At 36.3% G+C, this 27,978-nt stretch overlaps 1 protein-coding gene across 10 annotated transcripts in view; it reads right to left on the reverse strand.

Annotated features, from left to right (window-relative positions):
- The window catches only part of PTPRK (protein tyrosine phosphatase receptor type K), a 571,648-nt gene that overhangs the window by 351,023 nt on the left and 192,647 nt on the right, over window positions 1-27,978 (reverse strand). For all 10 annotated transcript variants that reach the window (XM_040474594.1, XM_040474593.1, XM_040474592.1 and 7 more), the window contains exon 3: window positions 5,967-6,238. In XM_040474594.1, the coding sequence (XP_040330528.1) occupies window positions 5,967-6,238 (272 nt within the window). The remainder of the gene's footprint in view (window positions 1-5,966; window positions 6,239-27,978) is intronic.

Consider the following 27,978-nt stretch of genomic DNA (forward strand, 5'->3'; position numbering starts at 1 on the left):
AAAGTCAGCAGTATCTCTGGAGTGTAACAATCATTCTATTGCCGAAATACCAGCACAATACATGTTAACATAAAGCTTTAAAAAGGAGACAAAAAACCAGAAAATCCCATGCCTGTCCAGCTCTTACATTTTTTTCAAGCCAACAGAAAATGTTAAGAAGAAAATGGGTTACAAAAGTTCAGTGTTTGTTTCTCAGCAAATTAGGGAGCAAAAAAGAAGAAAAAAAGACACATTCTGCTATATTCTCGCTTTCCAATTTCTGACCAAACCCCTGTAGTTTTCATCACGCATCATTTTTGTGATTAATGATGTGCACCCAGTTAATGGAAAACAGCAGATTAGGTTTCCACTAATAGTGTTGGAAGTTATGTCTGTCTGCTTCATTTGGTAACAACCTCACTGTTCAGTAAGAAACTAATGGATGTAATCCCAGAGCAGAACTGAATTTTATGCATACAAGACAGGTCAGATTTCCAGACTGGAAAAAATTACACTTTTAGAGGTGTGCTGATCTTCCGTTGAAATTTAACACTGAGATAATGCCTCATAATGTTTTGGGTGTTTTTTCTTTCTTTTTACTTCTATTTAGTGATCAATTTGAAATCTTACAGCACTCAGTTGAGGCCTATAAACATAGGTAGAATTAGCAACTTGTAACCACAGCAAATTAAAAAAATATATAATATGAAACTTTGTATAATTAGTATACTGAGCCAAAAAGACATTTATTGTTCTGAAGACACAGGTAAGAAAAAGTTCCTTATATATGAGTATATCACTGCAATGCTTATATCATAAGCAAAATTATGTTTGCCTGTTCGCTTTCACTATATAAAGTGTTGGCTCCAAATAACTGCAGTTTAAGAAAAACAATGTGGTACAGTGAAAAGCATACTAATCTAAAAATACAAGAATCAAGAGACAAGGATTAAAGTCCCATTTATGCCTCAAATTACTTTGGAAACAAACCTATCTTTTGTTTTCATTTTCCCCACTATATTTTACATTTATCTCTCTTTAGTCATTTAATAAATACTATATTGTCTCAAGTTTTATCTCTGTGTATTTCACATTTCCCATCTGGACTAGGCCCTTTAAGGACAGACCCCACATCTGATTTACATTTTTATTTCCTCTAGTCCCCAGCTAGAATGTAAGCTTCCGGAGAAAAGGGACTTTGCCTGTATGTCCCCAGGGGTTAGCATGGTGTGACCTCATGTTAATAAGCTGTCAAATAAGTAGACATTTTAATAAAAACAAAACATGAAAAGAATAACACTAAGGAGGAGGAATGAATCGGCAGAGCACAGAGACTTCTTAGGGCAGTGAAAATCCTCTGCATGATGCTACAGTGACAGATACGTGTCATTATACACTTGTCTAAACTCCTAGAATGTATGGCACCAGGAGTGAACCCTAAAATAAAATTAACAATGGACTTTGAGTGATTACTTCGTGTCAGTATGGGTTTAGCCACTGAAGTGAGTGTACCACTCTGGTGGGGGATGGTGAGAATGGGGGAAGCTATGGCATGTGTGGGGACAAGGGGTATATGAGAAATATCTGTACCTTCCTCTCTTAAAAAAATTAAGTCTTGAGAAAAGAAAAAGAAAAAGAAGAAAAGGAAAAAGAAAAAGGAAAAGAAAAAGAAAAAGAGCATGCTTTCAAAACAGAAGAAAATGCTGGGCACATATGAAATCCAATATAGAGTTCACAAATGTTTCATTTACCCATCATGTTTATCTTTTGGCAAACACATACTCTGTGTCAGACACTTTCCTATATATATAATATATATTGTATATATTGACTCACCTAATACAGCAACCCAATAAATAGATAGGTATTGTTGTCATCCTCATGTTTCAGAGAAGGAAATTATAGCCAAAGAAATTAAGGAATAGATTTAAGGCTGTACAACTGCTAAGGCATAGAGTCAAGATCACCCAGGAAGGACTGGCTCCAAAGTCTATAAGCCTATACTGATCTTTGAGGTAACCAAATTCATAATTTCATCTTTATTTCATAATTTCATATGTATAATTTATTTTTCCTTTCTCAAATAAGAGTTCGCGTTTCTTAGGGTTAAAACCTGGTATCTTCTCATTATTAAATAGTCCACAGCATAATCAATCTCCTGTTCAGGCATCTTCTTTGGAGGCGTCTGGCAATATGGAATTTCTAGGAAGGGGAAATCACACGAAGACATACTGCGTCTGTTTTAGATTTTTACTTCAACAGAAAAAAGGAAAAGAGAAGGGCCAGCTTGTAGAGAGGTTTTTTTGTTTGTTTGTTTTACCTCACTTCCAGGAGTATGGTTTTTATATAAATATTATCCTATACTAATTAAGGTAGTAGCATTCTGGAGCAATTTTCTTTTTGATTGTTGTTGATGAAGTTGATGATAAGGAGTATATTGGAGGGATAATCAGATAGCAAATGGATTAAGCCAATAAGAGATAGGATTCTCCACTAGAAATACAAAAGAAAAGGGAATTTTAAAAATCAGAAGGTTAAAAACTTCCTCTTTAAGAAGTTTTGGAAAGTGTAAAATTGAAGTTTAATAAACTGTGGAATGAGGAAGAACAGTTTCTATGCATATCATAACTCTACTCAATCTAGAGTCTAGGGAAAAAAATATATATGTAGTGTTTCTTTAAGAATTAAAAAGTAGGTAGGCTTGCAACATAGCACAATGCAATGGCTACATTTTAATTTTTAAAAATCCAAAAAGATTCTACATTAAGCAATAATCAAAAGTTTTTCATGCTATTTCCTAATAGCAAAAATGCTACATAAAGAGTTTACGTTGTGCTGGTTGTTTCTAATAACCTAGTGTACAGGTACAACTAGGTATCTAAATGACAGAATCAATGAAATCATCAATCAAGTAATTTATTGAGCACTAAGCACATGAATAAAAATTATTCCACTCTGTTTTTTGCTGTCATTGATTGTGAAGTTTTGCAGGTTAAGGAAAACAGATGTGGAAGAAACATAATCACTTAAGTAGTGATCTATTGCTCAAATTTCAATCTGCAAGAAAGAAGCGTTTACCTATAAGTTCCAAGTTATGTAGTAATCTTTTTCTCTGACAAGAGCTCTCCAGAAAGATCTCACTGGCCAGGCTGGAACTTCCACAGGCACTTTTTGCATAGCTTGCTTAAAATAACCTAAGGAGCTTTGTCATGCAAAGAAGACTGAACAAAAGAAGCATCCAGTTCTCGATTGTATAACTCCACATTAAAATTAACCTTGCAGAAATGGTGCCATAAGAAAATGTTACCAGTATCAATGACTCAAAGGCAGATCTTGCAAAAAATAAGAAAAGGTAATTATATGTATACTATTTCTCAGTTGTGAAGGAGCATTAGCATGATACCTAGGTATATTATTTGTTGGATTTATCAAAATCCACTTTTATGTTTTCCTTTAAAGCTATAACTAACAATTTGATTCCTCAGAGAACAATCTATACAGCTAGCAAATAGCAAACACTGTTGAATACAGGCTGTCTGACTCCAGAAACCAAATTTTTGACAATTTCACTAATTTGTTATTTGGGCTTAAATTTATTTTAAGAAGGCTGAATCCGTTGACAGTTCTATTTGGTTAAATCAGCTTTTTCTTTTCAGTGTTAAGCTCCAATGACAGTTTCTAGTGAAGTCAGTGTAATGACAATGCGTTGTGAAGGTGACCCAGACAATGACGACCCACTGTTATCAGAGATGAGCCCACTGATCTTGCTGCTAGTGAGTTAGCATCAATTTCATACACTTTCAGCCACGCACCTCCCACATGCAGCCCTCCCAGAGCTATGGGCCCTGGAAAAGCAGACAGCTCTCCTAGACCAAAGAACAACATCCTTCAGTTCAGGAATAACGGAATCAACTAGTACCTAATGAAAATCCATTGAAATTCCAATAAACACATAAATTTGAACAAAGAACCTTACCTGTGGAACCATACCTAGGAAGTAAGAGGCTTTTTAATAAAATAGAAAAATCAACACACGACAAAGCAATTAAAACAAGGTATTGTGTTCCCTCCCCCAGGAATAAAGACAAGTTTAACCTGAATGTTTAACCTGAAATTTAAACATTTAAATGTTCATTTTTAAAAAGCAGAAATGAAACTGTTCTTAGCTTATAAATGACTCACGGATCAAAATAAAATATACTATCTATCTATATGTATATATGTATATCTATATGTAGATAAGTTTAAATCTAAACTTATAAGTTTAGAAGTTTAAATCTAAAGACCTAACATAAAAGTAAACTTTCAAGACTTGGTTTTCTGTATCCAGGGGGAGGTTCCCCAGCTATTGAAAGTATAGGGTTCTCATGAAACTTTTCATAAACCTAAACAGGATAAAGTGAAGAAGCCATTACCACTAATTTATATGGAAAATTTTTTGAGTGTTCCCAGACCCAAAAATAATCTCTTAGCCTTTTCAGATACCTTCGGACACATCTTGCTAACAGATGCACTAAATAAATTCAGATAAAGAACAGATGCTCACAGACACAGTTCAAAGATATGGTGGCTTGATGCTAAGATGCTAGGAAGGAGCTTGGTGGGGCCCCTCACGCAGCTGGGCGGTGTGCTGCTTCCATAATGGCTAGCTGCAAAAACAAAGTCTGAGTGCTATTTTAATTTTTCATCTTTTTTCATAAAAGCAGAAATCTAGGGCACCTGGGTTGCTCAGTGAGTTAAGTGTCTAACTACTGATTTCAGCTCAGGTCATGATCTCCTAGTCCTGAGATTGAGAGACTGAGCTCTATATGGGGCTCCACACTAAGCGTAGAGCCTGATTACAAGTCTCTCTTTTTCCCTCTGCCCCTTCCTTGCTCATGTGTGTGCCCGCACTCTACCTCTCAAAAAAATAAATAAAAATAAACAAAAAATGTTTAGTAAAAATAGGGCGTCTGGGTGGTTTAGTTGGTTAAGTGTCTGACTCCTGATTTCAGGTTATGATCTCACCATTGATGAGAAGGAGCCCCGCATCAGCCTCCATGATGACAGTGTGGAGCCTGCTTGGGATTCTCTCTCTCCCTCTTGCTCTCTGCCCCTCCCCCACTCACACTTTCTCCTTCTCTCTCTCAAAAATAAAATAAACTTTAAAAAGTAAAAATAATAAAAAAATAAAAATAAGCCACTCCTGTTCTTTTTTTTTTTTTTTTTTTTTTTTTTAAAGGCAGAAATCCTCTTTGGATTTATTTTGGTTGTCATAATGGTTTACTAAAACTCTACTTTAGTAAAAACAAGGTGGCATAAGGCAATGTTTCAAAAAGTAGGGGAAATCTACTGAACCTAATGGAGAAGATTACCGAACAACTCTCCAAACTGGTAAATGATCTTTTTTTGTCAAATCATATAAAATCTGCCTCACAACACATGAAGTAGATATTGATATCATTTGTTACCTGGTTTAATCATAATTAAATTAAGTATTTCTGGTGGAAAAAAAAAACAAAGACATGTGGACTTTTCTTTTTTTTGTTTGCTTATTTTTAAACTCCATGTAACTGACAAAAATGTAAACAATTATTTAAAACGCCTCCCCCTTAGATGACATAATTCATGAAACACTATTTTATGTATTGTTTTAAATGTTGTTGTCAGGAAGTCAGCAAACCAATCCAGTTTGAATAGTGCACTCAAATCAAAAAGACTTTTTCTTCCTGAACAGACACATGGAAGTATGTGTTAATAAGTAGTTCGCTGCCAAACAACCAACACATTTTGACACTAAAACTACGTTTTTTTCTGTATGTGGAAATGTTCTCTCTACTTTGAAGGTTTTGTGCCAATGTATTTCAACATCTCCTCGAGAATAGGGCTAGAGGAGGGCAAAAGAGATCATCTCTTATTCCAATGAGCTAGTGCTTTTCTCTAAGTATTACATACACAGTGAGAACCAATGACATTAAAGCATAAACCAGGAAAGGTCAGATGATTACCTGATATTCATTGGGCCAAAAGGTGCTCACTGCTAGCTCAGCCCGAAGCCAATCTCTACCCGTGAATCCAGTCACATTCCAAATTGGATTGGCAAGAGGTCCTTTATTCACCCTAACTAATATGTTCAAAGTGCCAGGATTCAACCCCTTCTGGCTATATAACAGGTAACTGAAATCAATACAGTGAGTGTCGTTCTCCTTCATTGTAGGCAGCTGAAGTCGGGCTTTTTCTCCAGGGTCATGATCTGAAGAGTCCACTATCATATAGGAACCTGAAATGACATTACATATAATAAAGCTAAATAGACATGTAAGCAAAAAGGAATATCTAATAACAGAAGAAATACTAAAAATAATACCAATCCATTTTGAGCATTAAATTTAACTCAGAAAGACTGGCTTCCAGAATGGATCCATAGAAAGATATCAAACAAGTAAGTAGGTGAATTCAATTTTTAGTAACAGACATTGTTCAAAGTACATAATATGCATTAATTCATTACTCTCTGAAACAGCCTGTTCATAAATTACTAAACTGAGGTACATTTAGTAGCTTATTCAAAGTCAAATAGACTAGGTAGAGCCTGATTCAAATCCAGATCCCACCATAAAAGTCTCTAGTCTTACTAAAAAGGATCTTTTATGACTAAACAAGCAAACGAACAAGAGGAATACCTTACTGGCCTGGTTTACATAGGGGGTACAGGCTTCCTTCTCCCTATCATAATACCATTGCAAAGAGATGGGTTAACTTAGAGTGCAGACAAAATCATTTCTGATTGCAGATTCCCAGATCATCGTTTATAAAAGTGGGGTTTTTGCAACGTACTAAGGGAATAAGGATACTTTGCAGTGTAAATCTGAGGACAGAAGTTGAAAATGTCATATGTTTAGATCTGAGAATCCGACACATAGTGGATTTGCCTACTTGGAGCCTTGCCCACCAAGCGTTCAGCTAATCACCATTGCTCTTGGCCCCAATTCTGCCATAGTCCCTGCATATGCTCCCTAGAGCAGAAAGAAACCTGGCTTGAAAATACTAGTCTAAATCCATTACCTTTAATTTAATAAATGTTTATTGGTTGTCTGTAGCAGGGAGGTACAGGGCATAAGGAGCCCCAACATCACAGTTCCCCCCTCAAAAACAGTCTTAGCACTAAGTACAAAAATAGGTCTTATACATCAGCTACTGCTACTAGTAGTCCAAGGACCTCTGCAGAAAAACCACCAGTTTTGTTTTTTTTTTCATGTCACTGTGGATTTTAACAATTATACCTATCACCAAAATGGAAATATACCTATTTGTCACACTTCAGGTAGAACACAAATGTTATTATAATTTTTCCCCTAGGATTTCATTTTAACCAGAACATATTAGGTGTAGTGTTACAGAATCCAGTATTAAAAGGATGACACTTGGACCTTTCTTCCTGACCAATCAACCCTGTTTCCTCTCCTAAAATACAGTCATTTTTACATAACACACCAAATACTCATTGACTACCAGTCTAACTAGTTCAATTAACTCCAAAAGCAAGTTCCAATCATGGTAGGTAAAAGGACTTTTTACTACCCAAGAAACCAGAATTTCAAATCTGACCAATTGCCATTCTAGAGTTCAGAACTCTTGTAAAGATTTCACATGACACTATCAGTTATCAGGCAAAGTATGGAATAAGCTTATGCTAGTGACAGTAACTGACATTACTTCCACTACATTTTTGTCAGTTTTCATTTTCTTTCATAACCTGGAAATCCTTTTAATTTTTCTTCCTGATTCTCACAGATTGCATGCACATTAACAGAATAAATTGGTCATGTATATTTTTGGAGAAATTATGTCCTTTTTTTTTTTTTTTTTTTTTTTGGAACAGGATATCCTGGATCCCAACCCAATTTATATAAGCAGGATGTGTCTATTCTTGGTTATACTCACATTCTGAGGTCCATGCCTGATCTGCCAAGATGTCTTTCAGATTCACCATAAGCAGAGCAGACTACTAATCACTTTTAACTAAAACCAGGCATGAGATCTTAGATAAGTTATTTAATGTTTTGGGGCTTCAGCTTCTTCACAAACATGTGACCTACTTCTCCAATGCTAGATCAGTTTTGTTTTTTTTTTGTCCCCAGTGACATATGATGGCAGTAGTAGATTTAAATTATTTTTACAAGTCTTCATCAATTATGCTTCCTGATTGTCAATTTCTTTTTTTATTTAAAAAAATCTTTTTTAAGTTTATTTATTTTTGACAGAGACAGAGTACGAGCATGAGCTGGGGAGGTGCAGATAGAGAGAGAGGGAGAGACAGAATCCGAAGCAGGCTCCAGGCTCCAAGCTGTCAGCACAAAGCTTGATGCGGGGCTCGAACTCACCAACTGTGAGATCATGACCTGGGCCCAAGTTGGATGCTTAACCGACTGAGCCACCCAGGCACCCCTGATTGTCAATTTCAAAGTAGCACTCTCTAAATGACTTACAGGCTTTCAAATCATTATTTCCTTCCATTATAAAATAAGCTTTGGCATAAAATATGCTTTGTCATACATCTTAATTACATAGTGTGATATTTACCATTAAGACCATTTAGCAATTTTTACCCAGCTGCACTTTTAAGCTATGATAATGTTCTTATTAAGGAAATGGGATGAGCACAGTATATTAATTTATAGGAATTACCAATTGATCATTAGAAAAGACAAAAGTCACAAAATAAAAGTTTGTTCAAACTATTCAAGCATTTCAAGACAAGTTAATTTTTTTTTTTTCAGTGCTGATATTTCATTTCCATAGAATGTTCTTGCTAAATGGGCTTCTTACAATGCTACCTGACTACTGCTACATTTTCCGAGTGTTATGAAATAATATGCATTTATTGCACAGTTCCAGAAAGGAAGAAGCAAGCAATAACAACAAAAAGCCAATCAAATACTTCTGCCAAGTGATTTCATACAGTGGCAATTTACCCAGCAGGTACCATGGAGGTAACTGCCTATTTGACATAAGAGTTACTTCCATCATCCCAAACATATAAAGCACAATGCTATTCTTATCAACTCCTAAAAATTACTTCTACAGTCTCCCAGAATAACTGGCTGCAATACTTAGCTTCAGAATATTCTGTAACATGCATTTTCCTCATTCTTTATGTCCTAATTTAAGCTTATTTACTATAGTTCTGTCACCAGCTAACTAATCCCTCAGGTTTCTAATAAGCATTCAGTTCTATTTAGTTGTGATTTAACTATCTCCAGACTTAATAATGAAACATCTGTGTCATACATATATTATGTACTAAATTTTAATTGATGTAATTTCTTTAACGTGGCCTTACAAATATTCCTTACATTCTCTTGAGCAACGGAATTCTCAAATATATCATGTAAGACATAAAAGAAAAACTAAGCTTATAATAATATTTTTTTTATGTGTAACTTTTTTGGGAGAGCGTTTTGACAATGAGAATCAAATACCTTAAAAGCAATAGGTCCCCTCTGCTGGTGATGACAAACAGAAGAATGTAAATTAGATAAACAATTTGTTTAGGTACAAAAATATAGTTTTAAAAAAAATATCCATCTCATCATTATATTACTTAAAAAAGAGAAAAACAGGGGCACCTCACTGGCTCAGTCAATAGAGCACACGACTCTTGATGCCCGTTGGGTGTGGACATTACTTGAAAAAATCTTTTAAAAACTTAAAATAAATAAAATAGAGAAAACAAAAGTATTTTAAACATCCAATAACAGGCAATTTGTACAATTATGGTAAATCAGTTTGATGAATAATTATGCAGTAATTAAAAACAAATTACTAAAACCACTTGATGGAAGATGTTCACAATATGCTAAGTAAAATAGGCAATTATAAAACATTATAATCATTTAAAATATATATATGTAAAATAAATACAATTGTGTATGTGTATGTGTTCATTTATATGTACACATAAACTTGCACATATGACTGGAACAAAAGAAAATATAGCAAGTAGTTAACTATATTATCAAGGGGAGCTATAAATGTCTTCTGTTTCCTTGTTTTTATGTACATTCACTGAATGTTCTATAATGAACATGCATTAAACTTGTACTTTACAAAAAGAAAGACTATGTGAATACTATCTTACCTAAGTAACATCAAATAAACAATGAGAAATATTTAGGAAACAAACATAGATAGGTATTTGCCTTTCAAAAACAAATCCTATTTGCATCCTACAGATTAACAGCACCTTGGCTTTCAAGAAAACACAATACAAATATCAGAAACTTCTTACCTCAATTCATTAAAGGAGGGTAGTGAGTACTTACACTAAATGCAGTCTTTACTTAAAAGAATAACCAAAAAAAAGTCCCATTTTCCTAAATGCCATAGTCTAATATCTAGATGAATAAATAATGCGCCATGAATTTTATATATTAATGAAAATTTTATCTTTGAGATACACGTCCAGGAATAGGATTAACTGAAAAAAATAATAAATGATAAATAGGTTTCCATACTTCATCCAGAACTCCATTATATCCTTTAGTAGACTAACATAATATTTTATTAAGTTAATTCTTATTCAAATTCCAGTGAATGTGCCCTATTAATTAAACTGAGAGAGGCGCGCCTGGGTGGCTCTGTCAGTTGAGAATCTGACTTCGGCTCGGGTCATGACCTCGCAGTTCATGAGTTTGAGCCCTGCGTCCGGCTCTGTGCTGACAGCTCAGAGCCTGGATCCTGCTTCAGATTCTCTATCTCCCTCTCTCTCTCTGCCCCTCCCCCTGCTCACGCTCTGTCTCTGTCTCTCAAAAATAAATAAAATGTTAAAAAAAAATTTTTTTTTAAGAGTTTTAAACTGAGAGAGAAATGTCCACTTCTCTGGTACTGACAACCTTCCGTGAACTTGCCCCCAAGGACCTTTGCCAATTTACCTCCTACAACTTCTCACTAGGTACCTTCTCCAATCTGACAGAGCTCTCACTATTTTCTCCCCATACCATGCCAGCTTTCTTCTCCAGAAGAAGAAGGCTCATGCCTCTGTAAGAAAGCCTCCCCTCCTCCCAACCCCTTGCCAGTTCTGGCCCATTGACCTTCCTCAGCCCCCAGTGCATGTTTAGCTCTTCCTGTCTTGAAGCTTTCTGATACACGGTCTGCCTTTCTAGTTGTGGCCCTTAAGTATGAACTGCGTTTGTACAAATTTTAAATAATTTATATGGGTATTGTTTATCTCCCTCAGATGAGGGATAGAAAGCTAATTTATTCAGAGTCCCATCAGAAGAGAGAAGCCACATAGAAAATGTAAACGGCAAAAGTATACGATAACAAGTATAAACTATGAGATGCAGAAACCCTAAAGGTGTAAAGAGAAGCCTAAAGAGTAACCACAATACCCAAGGAAGGAAAAAATGTGGAAAGGGGAGGGAGTTTGCTCAGAATCAGATCCCCTTAAAGAAGACGTAGTTTTGCAGCATAATGGATGGCGAAGAAGTTTGCCGGGTCACTCAGGCCAGAGCTAGTACCCAAGCAGGTCACACTCCCATGCATCAGGGTGGCATGAGGTCGGGGGTGTGCTGTGTGCATGTTGGGAGGGCCACAGCAAGGTCACCAGGCCAGGGCTGGGGCCACAAGCACACAGAGACTGCATGCCCTGTGCACATCACGGGGAAACTGCCAGCTATTTAGTATTAGCATGAAAAAAACTAAAATAGAAGCACAATTCAAACAAGAGTTAAAACGCCTTCCTGCTAAAATCCCTTCGGGACCGGCTACCAACAAACTACCAAACACTGTGTGACAAACTACATAGAGCAACACTTAATAGAGCTATTAAGGAGAAATGCTTAAGTGGTCAAGCTCCACTATCACAGCGCAGATATTAAAGGGTGGATTCAGAGCTGCAAAAGCAGCAAATTGCAAATGGGCACAGCATCGAACAAGGGCCTTATATGTAGTAGAAGTTCAATAAATACTTGCTAGTAGGTTATTTGGATGAATGAATAAAGGAGAGGGAGACACAGACTAGCTCTCAAAATATAACAACATATAACTGCTGGGACAGGACCAGTTTTACCTTTATGTGAGAGAAATTATCAGAAGATGTCAAAACAGCAGCAAAATGAAACAAACAATTGAAACTAGTTTATGCTGTTTCCAGACAGAATCATTTGATGAAAGAGTATAATGTTTTGGAAGGACGCACTTAACATTTTTATGAGAACCACTCTTGTGCATATGAAAAACTCTCAAATAAAACAAAGGTCCTCAAATGTTTTAGTCTCAGGACCCCTTTTACACTCTTAAAAATTATTCAGGACATCAAAAAGCTTTTGTTTCTGTGAGCTCTACCTATCAATATTGACCATATGAGAAATTCAAATTACGAAGTCTCAAAAAAGATTATTAATTCTTTTAGGATTAACAATAACAAATCCATTATATGTCAACCTAAATAACATGTTTTTATGAAAATTACTGTATTTTTCAAAACAAAAAATAGCATGTAGGGAGCGCTGTTTTACATTTTTGCAAATCTCCTTCCTGTCTGACTTAATAGAAGACAGCTTCATTCTTGTTTTTAATTCTCCATTCAATCTGTTGTAATATCAGCTATCATGTAGCTTCTGGGAAATTCTACCATACACTCATGAGAAAACGAGAGACAAAAAAAGGGAAAACAATATCTTAGTGCTATTATGCCAATAGTTTTGAGCATGTTGATCCATAAAAGGGTCTTAGGGACCCTGGACCCATGCAGAGAGACAATATATATTAATATACACAATTCTTTTTATCTTTATGCTCTAAAGAGAATATTATCAGTGCTTTTATTTATATTGAGTCTACTTCACTCATCCAGTCTCTTCAGGGTATAAAGATGTACTAAATGAAATGAAAGCTTTTCCTGGAATGATAGATGGCTGGAGAATGAAAATCAAAAATGCTGAATTTTTGTACACCAATATAAAGGGTGTATTAGTCAGGTGTCATCAGAGAAACACAACCAACAGGACACGTGCGTACACACACACACACACACACACACACAGAGATTACATGGAATTGGTTCACATGATTATGCAAGGATAACCAAGGACATAGTTCCAGTTGAAGTCCAAAGGCTTAATATTCTACCCTAATAAGAATTGTTGTGTGTTCTGAAGACCATTCTGAATAGCTACCAAAGCACCAACACAATGTGCAAAAGTTCTTTCTTGGCACTGAGTGAGATTTTCCTAGTAGAAACAAACAACAGGCCAGAAACTGTTGGTGTGGAAAAACCAGAGACACTATACAGTAATATAGTTCTATGCCCAGCCAGCTTAAGAAGCAGTAATCAGGATATCTGGGAAGAGAGAAGAGTGACAACTGAAACTGTGTTTTGGGGGTCCCAGCCCATCCAGGATGATGGTTTTCTTTGTGGTAAAATTAATGTCTCTTATGCATTTCTGTTGCTATTCCCATTGTGCTAACGACAGCGCCATTGCCCTATTTTTCGATGTTTCAGCTTCTCGTTACCTTTTTTCAAGCTTCTTCCCACCCCGTGTTTCTTCATCTGATTAGGTGGCAACATAATATACCAAGTGACTAAAACTAAGAACCTAGGAATCAGTTTGATTTTTTCCCCTTCCTTTACTTGCCTCTTGTAATCCACTAGCAATTTCTACCCTCTCTACTTCCAATCTATTTCCTCAATCCATCCATTTCCCTTCATCTTCAGTAGTTTATCATACTCCTATCATCTCTCAGGAGGATGACTAGAACCACTCCTAATAGATTTCCACACTAGCAGCCCTACAATAGTTTTCTACAGACAACCTGATTAATTTTTTTCAAAACATACAATTGATCTTTTTCATCTCTACATTGCAATGAGAAGCAAATCCAAACTCTGTACTCAAGCCTATCAGCTTCAATATAATCTGGCCTCTGCCTTCCTCTCTCACATTATCTCCTACCCCTTTCTTCCCTAACTCAACATGCTCCAGATATAGTGGGCTTCCTTCTGCCCATCAAAAATACAATCTTATGACTGTCTCAGGTTGGAATACTCTCTACTCCACTGGATTATTTTCATCGTTCAGGTCTTGTTTCTAACACGATTTATTGGTGAAGCACTCCTTTGTCTGTTAACCAAAGTAGTTCCTTCTAAGATTCTTTCTAATGTGTATTCTTTGTTATTTCCTTCACAGCACTTGCAACTTACTGAGTTTAATTTATTTGTTTACTTGAGTGAAAAACTGCACAAAAAAAATCAGTTTTCGTGTATCCTGTTCATCTAAGAATCTAGAACAGTATCTGGAGCATTCAGTGTGAAGCTGAAAGATTTTTATGACAAAATCCGACCACTATTTATTAGTGTTTCCTGTTCTGCATATCCATAGCCCTTCAATAATGCTCTCCTATCTACCAAATACACAATATCTACCTGTGCATCTCCTCAGCCCTAGTGTAAACTTCTAAAGATCAGAAACTTTTTTTTCCACCTAGGACCTAAAAGAGGGATTTTTTTGCAGCTGTAAACTTTTGGTGAATTCAACTGAAAGCAAACAATAAATAAAGAATCTCAAAAATGGTAACTGTATTGGTTTTATTTCAAATATTAAACAAAAGGAAAAAAATCGTGGAAACTGAAATGACTTTAAACAATATTCTCAGGGACAACTGGGTCGCTCAGTCGCTTAAGCAGCTGGCTCTGGATTTCACCTTGGGTCGTGATTTCATGGTTCATGAGATGGAGCCCCATGTGGGGCTCTGCGCCGATGGCATGAAGCATGCTTAGGATTCTCTGCCCCCCCCCCCCCTGCCCCTCCCCTGCTCTCTCTCTCTCTCTCTCTCTCCCTCCCCTCCTCTCTCTCAAAATAAATAAATAAACATTAAAAAAAAACCAACAGTGTTCTCAATCTTAATTCCTGAAAAGATTCCACCATTTTGGTAAGGTTGAGATAGGTGCCCTCACTTTTTTGCATGGTCTATTATTAATTCCACAAACTTGTACATTCTATTATGTCTTAAGATTATGCCTCTCTTCTAATGGAGCTCACTCCCTATATCATATAGTTTGTTTCTAAAAGACAGACTGAGACACCCATTATAAAATGTCAGTGTGGGAAAAGTAAACTTGTCCCTCAGATTCCAATACACAGGACTGAACTTGCATCTTAGCAGAATTCTTTTTCCAACAACTTTTCTTTCCCTAAAATGTGCCTTCCATTGTCTTGGCAAAATATAAAACCGCTTCATTGACATTGTGCAGGAATAAAATTTCTTCTAATCCCTGAGAGTAACGGCTTTGTATTTGTTCTAGGTATCCAACTGAGATTTGAATCTAGAACAGCTTCTAAAACTTTCGGACACCACGAAACATTAAAAAGGTTTCACATAAAATTAGCACAACAGTTACCCTTCTTGGGAGACTAGCCTCCTCAGGGAGTTTATCGGCTACATGGTCAGGAGTTACAGACTGGACTAAACACTGTGCTATAGTTGAACCTCCATCCCCTACATCTTAGAAAGTAGAAGCGTGAATCTACCTGGCCCCTACTTTGACCACCAAAATTTTCATTTTCCTCTGTATGACACAGAAAACCTGTGCAGTATGATTATTAGAAGTGTTAATTTATATCATCTGCCTCATCTTTAGAAAAGGCTGATTTTACAATCCGCTGTGCTTTTCTCTCCAGGGTCTTTCAAGACTCCAGTTTTCTCTACCTCCAGCCCATCTATTGAACTGCCTAGCTTTAACTTTTCTCTGTCTTAGTTTCCTTATCTTGAAATCCTTCAATCCTGGAGCTCCACTCTCAGGACTAAATGAGATTGTCTCCAAGACATGCCAAAGAACACTGATTAAGCAGGTCCTTAATATTTGTTCCTTTGGAGATATTCATTCCTTTCTCCATCAGATAGTAGACAAAACCAAACTGGAAAATGTAGGTAAAGAACATTTTCAAACGTAAAAAATGAGGTAAGAATGTTAAGGAGTAGTATACTCAAAATCTTCTAATTCAGAGGCATTTAACCTTTCTCAACCCTTCTGTAAATTTACCACCTACTAATCCCTTTTGTCCCAGTGGGTCAACTCTTCCCTTCCAGCTCTTTCCTTCTATGCCTCTCTAACCTTCCTTTCTAACTTTCCTTTTTTTTCCCTGAAATCTCATGTAAATCTAAAACATTCTCCCCAGAAACACACATACCCCTTTAACTGACAACCGAAAAGGACCATAGAGCTAAGTTTAAGATCTCCTGTTCTAAGATTTGTCCAATTTCTGAAATCCTGGCACTCCTCCCATGGCTCTCACCCTACATAGCTTTTATGTTATGTGGTAATGAGATGTTTTAAGAAGCAGTTGCTAAAATGAAAAGCAACTTCAGAAAGAATAATCAGAGTTACATTACCCCAAAAAGTAAGGAAGTCTTTGTCCTGTATCCAATTTTGTAACCATCACTTGCCTTTTCAAGGGAACCCAAATTGGAAAGAACAGTGAAAGGTAAGAGAAGGTTGTATAGCCTGTTGTCTCTGGAAACTGCCTAAAGATTAAATATCATACTATCAATTCCAAGTTTTTGTCTGGCTATACTATAACCCTGTTAGTAATAGAAGGCTAGAACTCAAGGTCAGTACAGAATGAGTGTACAGTGCTCTGTATTTCCATATAAATAGATATTTCCAAGGTCAATATACTCTACTCCATAATCTCAGTATGTGTGAAGGTACCAAAACTTTATTTTAATATATTGGAAGAATCTGCTTTATTTTCCCTCAACATTAATAAGAGATAACAACTACTACTGAATAAACAATTGGCAAGTAATGGTCAATTACAGAAGAACTAAGGTTGAGCAAAGTTTCTCAACTGAGTTTTCAGGTTCAAGGAGAATCAAGCTATAAGAGTAGCTTAACTGGCAAACCAAGGAGTTGCTTCCTTTATCAAACTACAAGGACCACTAAATTTCCTAACTATAATTAAAGATGCTTTGTAAAAAGCCCAAAAGTAAAGAATAACATATATTCCACTGTCATCCATAAAAAAGCATATTCCTAGCTACGAAATGGTTAAGAATTCAGGCTCTGAAGTCAGAGACCTGATTCCACAGCCTGGCTCTGACATTCCCCACCCCAACCATCCACCTCTCCTCTATCATTTTACTGATGAGAATCTGAGGCCCAGAAGAGATGAGTATTTTAGATATAACAAAAATACTGTTTGAGAAGATTGTTGTGGGGATTATAGAAATGGGAAATAGCAAAGTAAAAACATGTTTTTACTTTTTTGTTGTTTACAAAGTATTATCTGAACCAAAAATCTGTCTACTTGTTTTTGAAAATAGTGCCTGTCTTAGAACCCAAGACAAAGGAAAAGAAAACCAAAAGAGAATGAAAGGATAAAATCTGAGAAAAAGAAACTGAGTACACAGAAATGAAGAAGAGAGTCCAAGTGAGAGGAGAAAAAGACAAACTGTTTACACTTTAAAATCTAAGATATGGAAAGATAAGAAAAAAGAGGGAAGAACAGAAAGACAAACTGTTTACACTTTAAAATAGAAGATATGGAAAGATAAGAAAAAAGAGGGAAGAGCAGGGTGGTGGAGAAAATGGGTTTATATTTATTTTCTATCTCCCCAAGTAGCTTTGTAAACTATCCAAATATGATAAAAATAAACTGAGGCCTAGGAACTAAAAAGGTAAAAGAGAATGGTTTCATCACCTCAAATGTAGAGATTGGTGGTTTTGGTCACAAGATGGTTAATCATCTATAATTCACGAATTTAATATAAAATAAAATAACACGAGACCCATTAATTAATTATTGGCTCTCCTGAGCCTGCATTAATTTAAGGTAGCTTTAGTGGAATTAGGGGTTCCCAACACTAGAGCAAAGTATAATACTGGATCCTATCACTGTACTTTAGGATAACCTATTCTGTCTCTGATCCAGCTGCTATTAAAAACAAACAAACAAACAAACACACCTGACTGGTTGTGAAATACCATATTAGCTAATGGTGAGGGGAAACAGCATACAAATTCTTCTCTGACTGTTGACACACAATTAATTCAACTTCCTCTTGGCAAATATAATCACCCAAAGATATTCTTCCTACAAAACATTCCTTTTACACACAAGCAGAAAAGCTGCATCATGCAAGTGACCTCCATTCCAAAAGTGCTCTTTTTGCCCTCAGAGCAATTTAGGATTGTACTTGAATGTTTCCATAAATGCTAACTTAAGGCTCAGTGCATGAACACAAACATTGAGAAACTATGTAGAGTTACAGTTCCCACACTAACTTTTTAAAGCTTCTCTCTAGGGTGTACTGTAGAAGCTAAAATAGAAAATAATTTCAGCCATAACAACAGTGGGAACTCTGACCAACAATCAAGCACAGGTGTTTCCCAGCATCCCCCCAAAGAGGGAGTGTCTTTCTTTTATGGAAAAGGGAGAATTTTAATAATTCCAAAATTTTGATTTTCAGATCATTCAATTACTATTGAAATGCACTTTGAGCAAGTTTAAGTAACTGGAAACACCTTAAGTACTCAGGAGATGATCAAATTTCTCTACTTTGAGAATAACCAGAAGTAAGAATATGTTTCCAACATGTTTTTTCTTCTAACTATAGTAATACCATGTATTTCCCTAAGAACTCTTTACATGATTTCAAAAAAGAAAGTGATTTTTTAAAAATAGACCTGCAAGTAGTGACTAAACTCTGCAAGGACCATGAACTGTCAGTGCTTACTCCAATCATGGTGATCTACAATCCACTAGATGCACACAGTTCTATTGGTTGAAGAATCAATTTCATGCCCAGACACAATTTCATGCCCAGACACAGATAAGGCAATATATCCCATCTGGGACTCAAAATCCTTACATGTAATCCACAGAAATCTTGAAATGCTTATAAGCATGAACTCACAATTCATAATGCTATAATATGCATTCTTTACTTGTTTTACCCCTTCTTTTTTGCTTGAAGGCCTGTAGTCTCTTTTTCTTCTCCAGGGAGTTTAATTTCTACCATCTCCATGAATTCCTATAACTGACCATACAACTTTGTAGGCCATTCACAAATTTCACATATCCTACCTTATAGTGTTATAATGTGTAGAATTTTCCAAACTCAATAGTAAACTTCTTAAGGTCTATTGCCTCTCCTCACGCCTTTCTACATAGTGGTCTGCACATGGCAGGTATTCCGTTAATGGAAAGGATGTTGGAGTCTAACTGGAATATACTAATTAATAGAACTGTTTAAAACTGTAAAAAATATTGAATATTACCCAACCTTACAGTGAGAAAGATACTGAACATGTAAATTATTATAGTACAGAAGAATGCCAGGTTTAAGAAAGTTAAGTAACTTGCTCAAAACTCAATCCATATCTAATACTAAAACCTTCTGCTTCTATATTATACTGACTATAAGATGAATAAGAAGTTTAGTTTACCAAGAAATAATATAATTCAAATATTTTCAAATTGCATGGAAAACACAGTAAGCAAGAATTTAAAATTCTCTAGTAAATACCATTTTAGTACTTTTCCTTCATGGGGTTTCTTCCACATGGATAAGACATTACACAAACAAGCAAAGCATCAACAAATATATGTCAAGATAAAACTGTGGTAACCTTTATAAAAGAGAAGTTGGCAATGGGATCATATAATGTAAAGATATGACTTCATCCAAAAGGCCTGAAGATCTTTCTGGGAAAGTGAGCTTTGAGCTGTGATCTGAAGAATGACAGGTACTAGGCTGATGAGAAGAAACAGGCAGTGGAAACCTGTATGCAAAGGACCTGGAGTGGGGCATATTATAATTAAATAAGAAGGACTGAAAGTCTGGCTAGTGTGGAGACAATGAGGGAGATGAGAATAGAAATGCAGAAAGTAAAAAACAAAAAACAAAAAGAACCAAGAAGGTCTTATGAGCAAAGAGGAGTTTGTCTTTGCATTACATGTTACAGATATAAAAAAGATTTCGAGTGAGGGAGGTGGAGGTTGCTGTGTTAAGTCAGATTTTGGAAAATCACTCTGGCTACATCCACACAGAATAGATGGGTGATGGGGTATGTGCAGAATGGATAAGGGAGATCAGTTAGGAAACACCTGCAGCATTCCAGTATGTATATGTATGTATCTAAAAGTATGGTAGTAGATGAAGGAGATGATGTGAAGCAACCATCTGAAACCTATACAAGATGTAAACAATCAGCAAGAATTGGTGTTGCATGAGATACAGAAGTAAAGAAGAGACAGGTGCCCAGAACATACAACTATTCTTCTTGCTCATACACCCGAATAGATACTGGTGGTATTCCTTGGCACAATGGATAAAGATCAATTTGGGGGGAAAGATCAGCTCAAGTTCTTTATTGTAAACAATTGAATCTACTGTATCATTTTCAGGAAAAAAATGTTATTAAAAGATATCAGGAAGCCCAAATAATGACGAAGATATACTCTAGTGGACACCCATTGCTGGACACAGACAACACTGCTCCCAGCATCCAGGCTGGGTTCTGTATTTTGCTGCCTCTAGGTATCTATGCTTCCACTTTCTGCAGAAGGAAATCTTCAGGGTGCCTCCTTTCTGTAGTTAATAGATTCCAGTCAAAGTTCCTTTGGGTTTTCTGAATGGTGTAGATTTGGTCACCTGTTAATATCATAACAATAAGGATGGTTGGAAAGGTGCCTGACTTGCTTCTGAGGCCATGAGAAATAAGGCAAGAAATTCACCAAATATAGGAAAGGCTGCCAAAAAAGAATAACTATCATCCGAGAAAGAAGGGGCATTAATTTTGTTGAGACATACCAGAGAAGATATATGATTCTATATCTCAGAGGAAAGATTGTGGCTATAAACACTTATGAATCATCTGCATGAGGTTTTTTGGGTTTTTATAAACAGTTCAACAAAATTTTAAATACTTCATAAACATAATATAACAGTAAATGTAATTAATCAAATTAATGTCACACCACACATTACTATGGAACACAAAATACAATAATCTGGTTGCAAATCTTTTTATCACTAATAGGGATAGAAATACTACAGGAAGCAAGGGAGAAATTGATTCTAAACCTCTTATATGGCTAGCTCTGATAACTAAGAATGTTCTTACCATCTTATACTAAAATATTATTTCAATAGCAATTAACACTTTGGGTGATTTCCAAGAACCCACACAGACTCTGTCCGCAGCTGGATGAAAGCCAATTAATCTTGCACCCACAAGTGCACATAACTAGTTTGGGTATCTGGAGTGTATTCACCTCTTGACCCTCACTAAACCTATCTTTGAATCTGAACAGCCAGTTCCTGATTTATTTATTTTTTTCCAAATACAAAACCAAAATTCTCTGTTGAGTATGTATATATTTATTCTGATCAGCATTCAATTTAAAAGACAATGTGTTCCGGAAAATTTTTAAAAATTGACAAGATGCTAAAACAGACATATGCATCTGGAGGGGCAAAACTGAAACATCATTGTGATTATCCTCTTCACAGTAGTTTTGGCCTAAAAATGCTTTCTGGAACACAGAAAAGCACATAAATATCCTTCTACAACTGAAAAATGAAAATAAATAAATGAGAATCTAATGATAAGTCCACGGTGATAAGATAGCTGCAGTGACATCTGCCACATGAAGAAATTCACCCTGGTTATCAACCCTGAGCTCCCAGGAAGGACTGGGGGCTAAGGACTTCCTTAGGCTTTGAAAGGTCCCACGTGGGACACCCGTCATACCACATGGCATCTGACTCCTCTTTTACAGGTAGAAATGTCCTCATGATCAATTTCCTTAGGATAGTGATGGAAAGAGTGGTTTCACCCACTTTTCTAGTCTAACCATTTATCTGGGATGAAATACAAAGGTCCCAATGACTACTATAACCTCCCTCCTAAGCAAAACCAGACAAGGAGGGTGGTTGTAGGAGAGAGGCAGGCAGAGGAGCTCAGCAGAAGAAAGATGCAGGAGGCTGAGAAATCTAATTCAACAAACTTAATAGATTTGTTCAGATGACCTACAAGAAGGATAAGATTTCTCCAGTGGTTAGAATTTCCTCCTAAAATAAGTCACTTTGTCTAAGTATAAACTATTTCTTGGTTCTCTTTCAAATCAGTAAAAATAGCTGAGAGTCCATGGGTCTGAAGTGTCAGAGTAAACCCATATGTCTTGTAACATAAACATGGCGACCAGATAGGGTTTCCAGACTTTCATTGTTGATGAACATTTCTTTCAAGCACCAGTCTCACTATGCCGGTTTCCTTAAGGAGTGCTCATTCTAACAGACCCAGCAACTGGGTAAGCATTATTACTTTTACCTTAAAAACTCTAAATGTGCAAGAAAGCATGCTCTGTTAAATCCCTATGGGCATGAAACTGTTTAAGAGTAAAACTCCTGATTCAGTGTTTCTCAAACATGAGTAAAATACCAATCCTGAAAAAGGAATACTTTCTCACAGACCTCAGTGTTAGTTTAAAGTACACACAGATAATCTCTGAGTATTAACTTATTATGATAAGAGTTTATTAATACAAATGTAAAAAAAATCAATAAAATTTAATTAACATTTATTTAGCCTAGTTAATTGTTTTGTGGAATCATTGTTGCACATATAACATTTAATAGTGAAAAATATATACTTATTTGTTTTATACTTTATATTTTGCTTTTGGGTTGGATTCTTTTCATTTTGATCACAATGAAATATCATGTGAGTTATTGTTATTATAATCTTTGTTACTTTTCTTTGATGGTGATTTTCAGCCACTGATCCACACTTTTGATGGGCCAAAAAATGTAATAACACATTGCAAATTACAATAGGAAAACTTTAAAGCCACTTATTAAAAATTTTTACTGGGGTGCCTGGGTGGCACAGTCGGTTAAGAGTCCGACTTCAGCCAGGTCACGATCTCGCGGTCCGTGAGTTCGAGCCCCGCGTCAGGCTCTGGGCTGATGGCTCAGAGCCTGGAGCCTGTTTCCGATTCTGTGTCTCCCTCTCTCTCTGCCCCTCCCCCGTTCATGCTCTGTCTCTCCCTGTCCCAAAATAAATAAACGTTGAAAAAAAAATTTTTTTTTTACTGATTATTTATTGTTAACAAGGTTTTTCAAGCTCATACATATAAGTTCAGGAGCTGCACTATATACAGTAAAAAAAAAAAAAGTGATCAGCTAATATAAATGTCAGTTTACTTACTATAAGTTTCCTATGCTTATGACATATATTATCTGCCACATAGTACCTAAATTCTCCCATTGCTTTCATCTGTATGAACTACCATTAAACTTTCATTAGTACCCTAAATATGATGCAATTCATACTTTCATTTAGCAAAAATATAACATCAACACAAATGTAAACAATGTCTCTGAATTATTCCCCAATCATCCAGATCATCTTAATGTGTATATAACTTTTGGACTCCTAAAAATAAAAACATCCAATTTTTAAAATGTTCACAGAACTCTGAGAATATGCCTACAGACTTGATAATACGGAACTCAGCCTCAAAGAAAACCTATCATTTACAACACAGGTAACTGTAGACAAGTACCTAAAGGCACACTGGAACAAAATCATGTAGACACAACCCTAAATGTGTTTTCTTGGAAGAAAATCCATAACTGTCTTTCATTTTTCCAAAGAAAATCATATTTTTATTTTCAACGTTTTTTTTTTTTTTGGGACAGAGAGAGACAGAGCATGAACGGGGGAGGGGCAGAGAGAGAGGGAGACACAGAATCGGAAACAGGCTCCAGGCTCCGAGCCACCAGCCCAGAGCCCGACGCGGGGCTCGAACTCACGGACCGCGAGATCGTGACCTGGCTGAAGTCGGACGCTTAACCGACTGCGCCACCCAGGCGCCCCGAAAATCATATTTTTAAAAAGGATACTCAGAAGGATTAATCCTCTTAAAATAACCACTGCTTTATATTCTGTGCCTTCCTCTTTGCCCCCAGCTTTAGAATTTAATACTTACTAGGAAAGGCTTTGCTTCCACATAAGGTAGTAAAGTATGCAGTAAGTAACTAATTTATGTGTTTCTTTTTCAAGCTGGTGCCAGGAAGCTTAGCATCTAATTTGAGGTTCAACCAGAACAACGGAGGCCTCAGTGGCTGAAAAATTTAGACTTATTTGCCACGAATTGGATTTTATAATCATATTTGAATTCTTACTTACCAGAAGTCCTTTCCCTTATTTATCTTGGCAATCTGGATAACTATCTTTGAGGTAAGTCACCTCAAATTATTTGTGTAACAATAAAAGGTAAAAGAAAGTACATAAATTAATACTTGATTAGTAAATGGAGGCAGCCCCCACTTGTTACTAAGACCAAGTTTTCCCTAAGTGTCTACCTTCCCTTGCCAAAAGCCCAAAAGCCAATTCCACATAAAATTGTGAATGGACAGGTTAGGCAACGGTGATTGACCGCTATGCTATATCTAAGAAAAAGTTAAGACCATCTACTGGCAATTTATCTCAATATTTAAAACTAAACATAGTTATGTCAGGAAAAAAAAGGCCCATTATGTAGTGACACCTCTGTTCCCACACCAGCTCATCCTCTGTGAATAGTTTGTGCTGGCTGTAGAATAGGGTGTATTGGAGGGCCTGGGTGGCGCAATCGGTTAAGCATCCCGCTCTTGATCTCAGCTCAGGTCATGATCTCACAGTCTGTGAGCTGGAGCCCTGGATCAGGTTCCCTGCTGATGGCGTAGAGCCTGATTAGGATTCTGTCTCTCCTTCTCTCTGTCCCTCCCCTACTTATGCTCATGCTCGCTCGCTCTCTCTTTCTCAAAATAAATAAATAAATACATTTTTAAAAAAGAATAAGGTACATTAAAATGTATTAAAAATTCTAATTTGAGGGGCGCCTGGGTGGCGCAGTCGGTTAAGCGTCCGACTTCAGCCAGGTCACGATCTCGCGGTCCGTGAGTTCGAGCCCCGCGTCGGGCTCTGGGCTGATGGCTCAGAGCCTGGAGCCTGTTTCCGATTCTGTGTCTCCCTCTCTCTCTGCCCCTCCCCCGTTCATGCTCTGTCTCTCTGTCCCAAAAAAATAAATAAACGTTAAAAAAAATTTAAAAAAAAAATTCTAATTTGATCCCCACTTTTAAAAGAAAGTAGGAAATCCATAGAGTGAATACATTTAAAATAGTACAACCGTAAGAAAAAACTGTGTTATAAATTCAAAGGAAACTTTTAAAATCACCTTTTTATTTTAACAAGTTCATTCTAGCAAATTTTCAAAAAAGAAACCTTTTGATTTGAAATCTTCTTATTTTGAATTTTTTTTAATTTACCAAAATCTATCTCGATCATCTTTTCGCTGGTGAAAATTCACAAATATTCCTTTCAAATGTTTTTTAATGTTGGGGCGCCTGGGTGGCTCAGTCAGTTAGGTGGCTGATTTCAACTCAGGTCATGATCTCACAGTTTTTGAGTTCGAGCCCTGCGTCAGGCTCTGTGCTGACAACTCAGAGCCTGGAGCCTACTTCAGATTCTGTGTCTCCCTCTCTCTCTCTCTCTCTCTCTCTGACCCTCCCCTGCTCATGCTCTGTGTTTTTCCCTTACAAACAAACAAACAAACATTAAAAAAATTTAAATTAAATTTTTTTAATGTTTATTATTATTTTTTTTTTTTTGGAGAGGGAGAGAAAGAGAGAAAGAGAGAGTGAGTAGGGGAGGGGCAGACAGAGAGGGAAACACAGAATCTGAAGCAGGCTGCAGGCTCTGAGCTGTCAGCAGAGAGTTTGACACGGGGTTTGAACTCACGAAGCATAGATCATGACCTGAGCCAAAGTCAGAAGCTTAACCAACTGAGCCACCCAGGTGCCCTACAAATATTCCTTTTAAAATCAGAAATGGAAGAAAGATGTCCCTTATCTTTCCATTGAACACTGTTCTGGATATTCAGGACAGTGCAGTAAGATAGATGATATAAATTTCTATACATATTTTTATATCAGTAGATAGTTTGTTTTCTTTAATAAAAGCAATAAAAGAATAAAAATAAGGAACTAGAAGATGACTGGATTTACATTTTTAAAAAGGTTATTCATATAGGTTAACTATAGTACCGTAAAACTTCTATTAACAAGTCCCCTTAGAATAAAAAACTTTTAAATAGAAATTCAGCTGTTAAATGCTTTGTCCAAAAACATTTTATAAATTATGTGAAACACAGTTGTTTGCATTTTTAGCTGCTTGATAAAATATACAAGGGCAAAGTTCTTATTTCTCCCAAGTCCAGCTGAAATAAACAGGACAGATCTTAAGCTAAGAAAAATCTGCAATTTTGTCTATTTTTCTAAGCATATAGTTAAGAGAATGACCTCTAGAGTCAGATCAAACTTGGTTCATTCAAATCTTAGCTCTATCACTTTAAGTGATTTTCACAACTCACTTCCCCTTTTATAGAATTGGGCTCCTTATTTGCAAAAGAAAGGTAACAGCATCTACCTTATACAAATTTTGAGAGGCATACATGGACTGCATTTATCCCTTTAAATGTTTCAAATATCACATAGAAAAACAATGACAAATTTCTGTGCTTTGGTTTCCTATGTCAAAAATATGTCCTCACTCTTCTCACCCAAAAGGAAGCCCAACTCCCTCTCACGGATCCTCTGTTGCAAACAAGCCAACAACTGTATCCTGATAAACAATCCCAAGGGGAATGTGTTTCTTATGCCACCCTCTCTTCATTCACCTATGATGCTCCCTCTCTGACAAACCCTTCCATTACCACTTCATCAAAGAACACACTCATCTTTCAAAAACCAACTCCAGTTACATAAGGATCCTACATCTTGAATTTGCTAACACCTGGAGACCTATGTTTGCCAAAATACATAAGGTGATAACCCACAATGTAATACACATATAGCCAGACAATGAAATTAAGATTCTTCAGAGTCTTTCTTCCAATCTCTCCAATCACCTTTTGTTTCCAAGAAGGGTTTCTGTTTATACTCCTCAGATTTGTCATACTCCTCATGTCCAGAGAGAATAAAAGGGGAAAATTTTAAATTAATCTAAAGAAACTATAAATTTGTTTATTTAATAAAGGGCAGAATGGGATAGGAAAGATATCCTGAATGTAGAAGAACGGCGGTGGGGAGTGGTAGGTCTCTAAATATAAAGTCACGTGATTATTTTTCACAGAGTTGCAGAAAATAGGAACAACCATTATGTGATGTGGAACACTGAGAAGTCATATAAATAGTTTTTTTGGGGTGTCTGGGTAGCTCTGTCAGTTAAGCATCCGACTTCGGCTCAGGTCATGATCTAATAATAATGGCTGGTGAGTTCGAGCCTCACATGGGGCTCTGTGCTGACAGCTCAGGGCTTGGAGTATGCTTTGGATTCTGTGTCTCCATCTCTTCTCTCTCTGCCCCTCCCCCGTTCTTGAACATGCTCGCGCTCTCTCTCTCTCTCTCTCTCTCTCTCTCTCTCAAAAAACAAATAAATGTTAAAAAAATGAAATAAATAAAAATTTTTTTAAATGTAAGCTATTTTCCACTTACTATGATATATTTCATACAAATACACTTATACATAAATATATATACATATGTATGTGTATATATATATATATATAAAACACATAAATCTGCAGAAGTCTTCCATGAATGCCTGCTATTAGAAACACTTTTTGATATTGAATATATGTTTCTCTTTGATGCGACACCAAGAGGAATTAAGCCTTCAGGTATGGGCAAGAAGAGGCATTTTGGTCCCCATTATATATACATAAAACACTTAACTCTGAGATTGGCACAAAGCATCCGATGAATGGTAGCTGCTCTCATTCTATTTTTTCTTCTTTGTTTATTCTCTGTGTGTTCCCCATATCCTCAAGAAGACAAGTCATTTTGTGGATGACAATACCTTACACTACTATAAGCCACAGCATCCAGCATTTAAAGAAGGGGTCAGGAATCAATAAGTATTGGATAATTGAATCACTGACATTTGAGAAAATCCAACATCTG

The sequence above is a fragment of the Herpailurus yagouaroundi genome, unplaced genomic scaffold, assembly GCF_014898765.1.
Source record: "Herpailurus yagouaroundi ecotype Mexico unplaced genomic scaffold, PumYag 139, whole genome shotgun sequence".
NCBI lineage: Eukaryota > Metazoa > Chordata > Mammalia > Carnivora > Felidae > Herpailurus > Herpailurus yagouaroundi.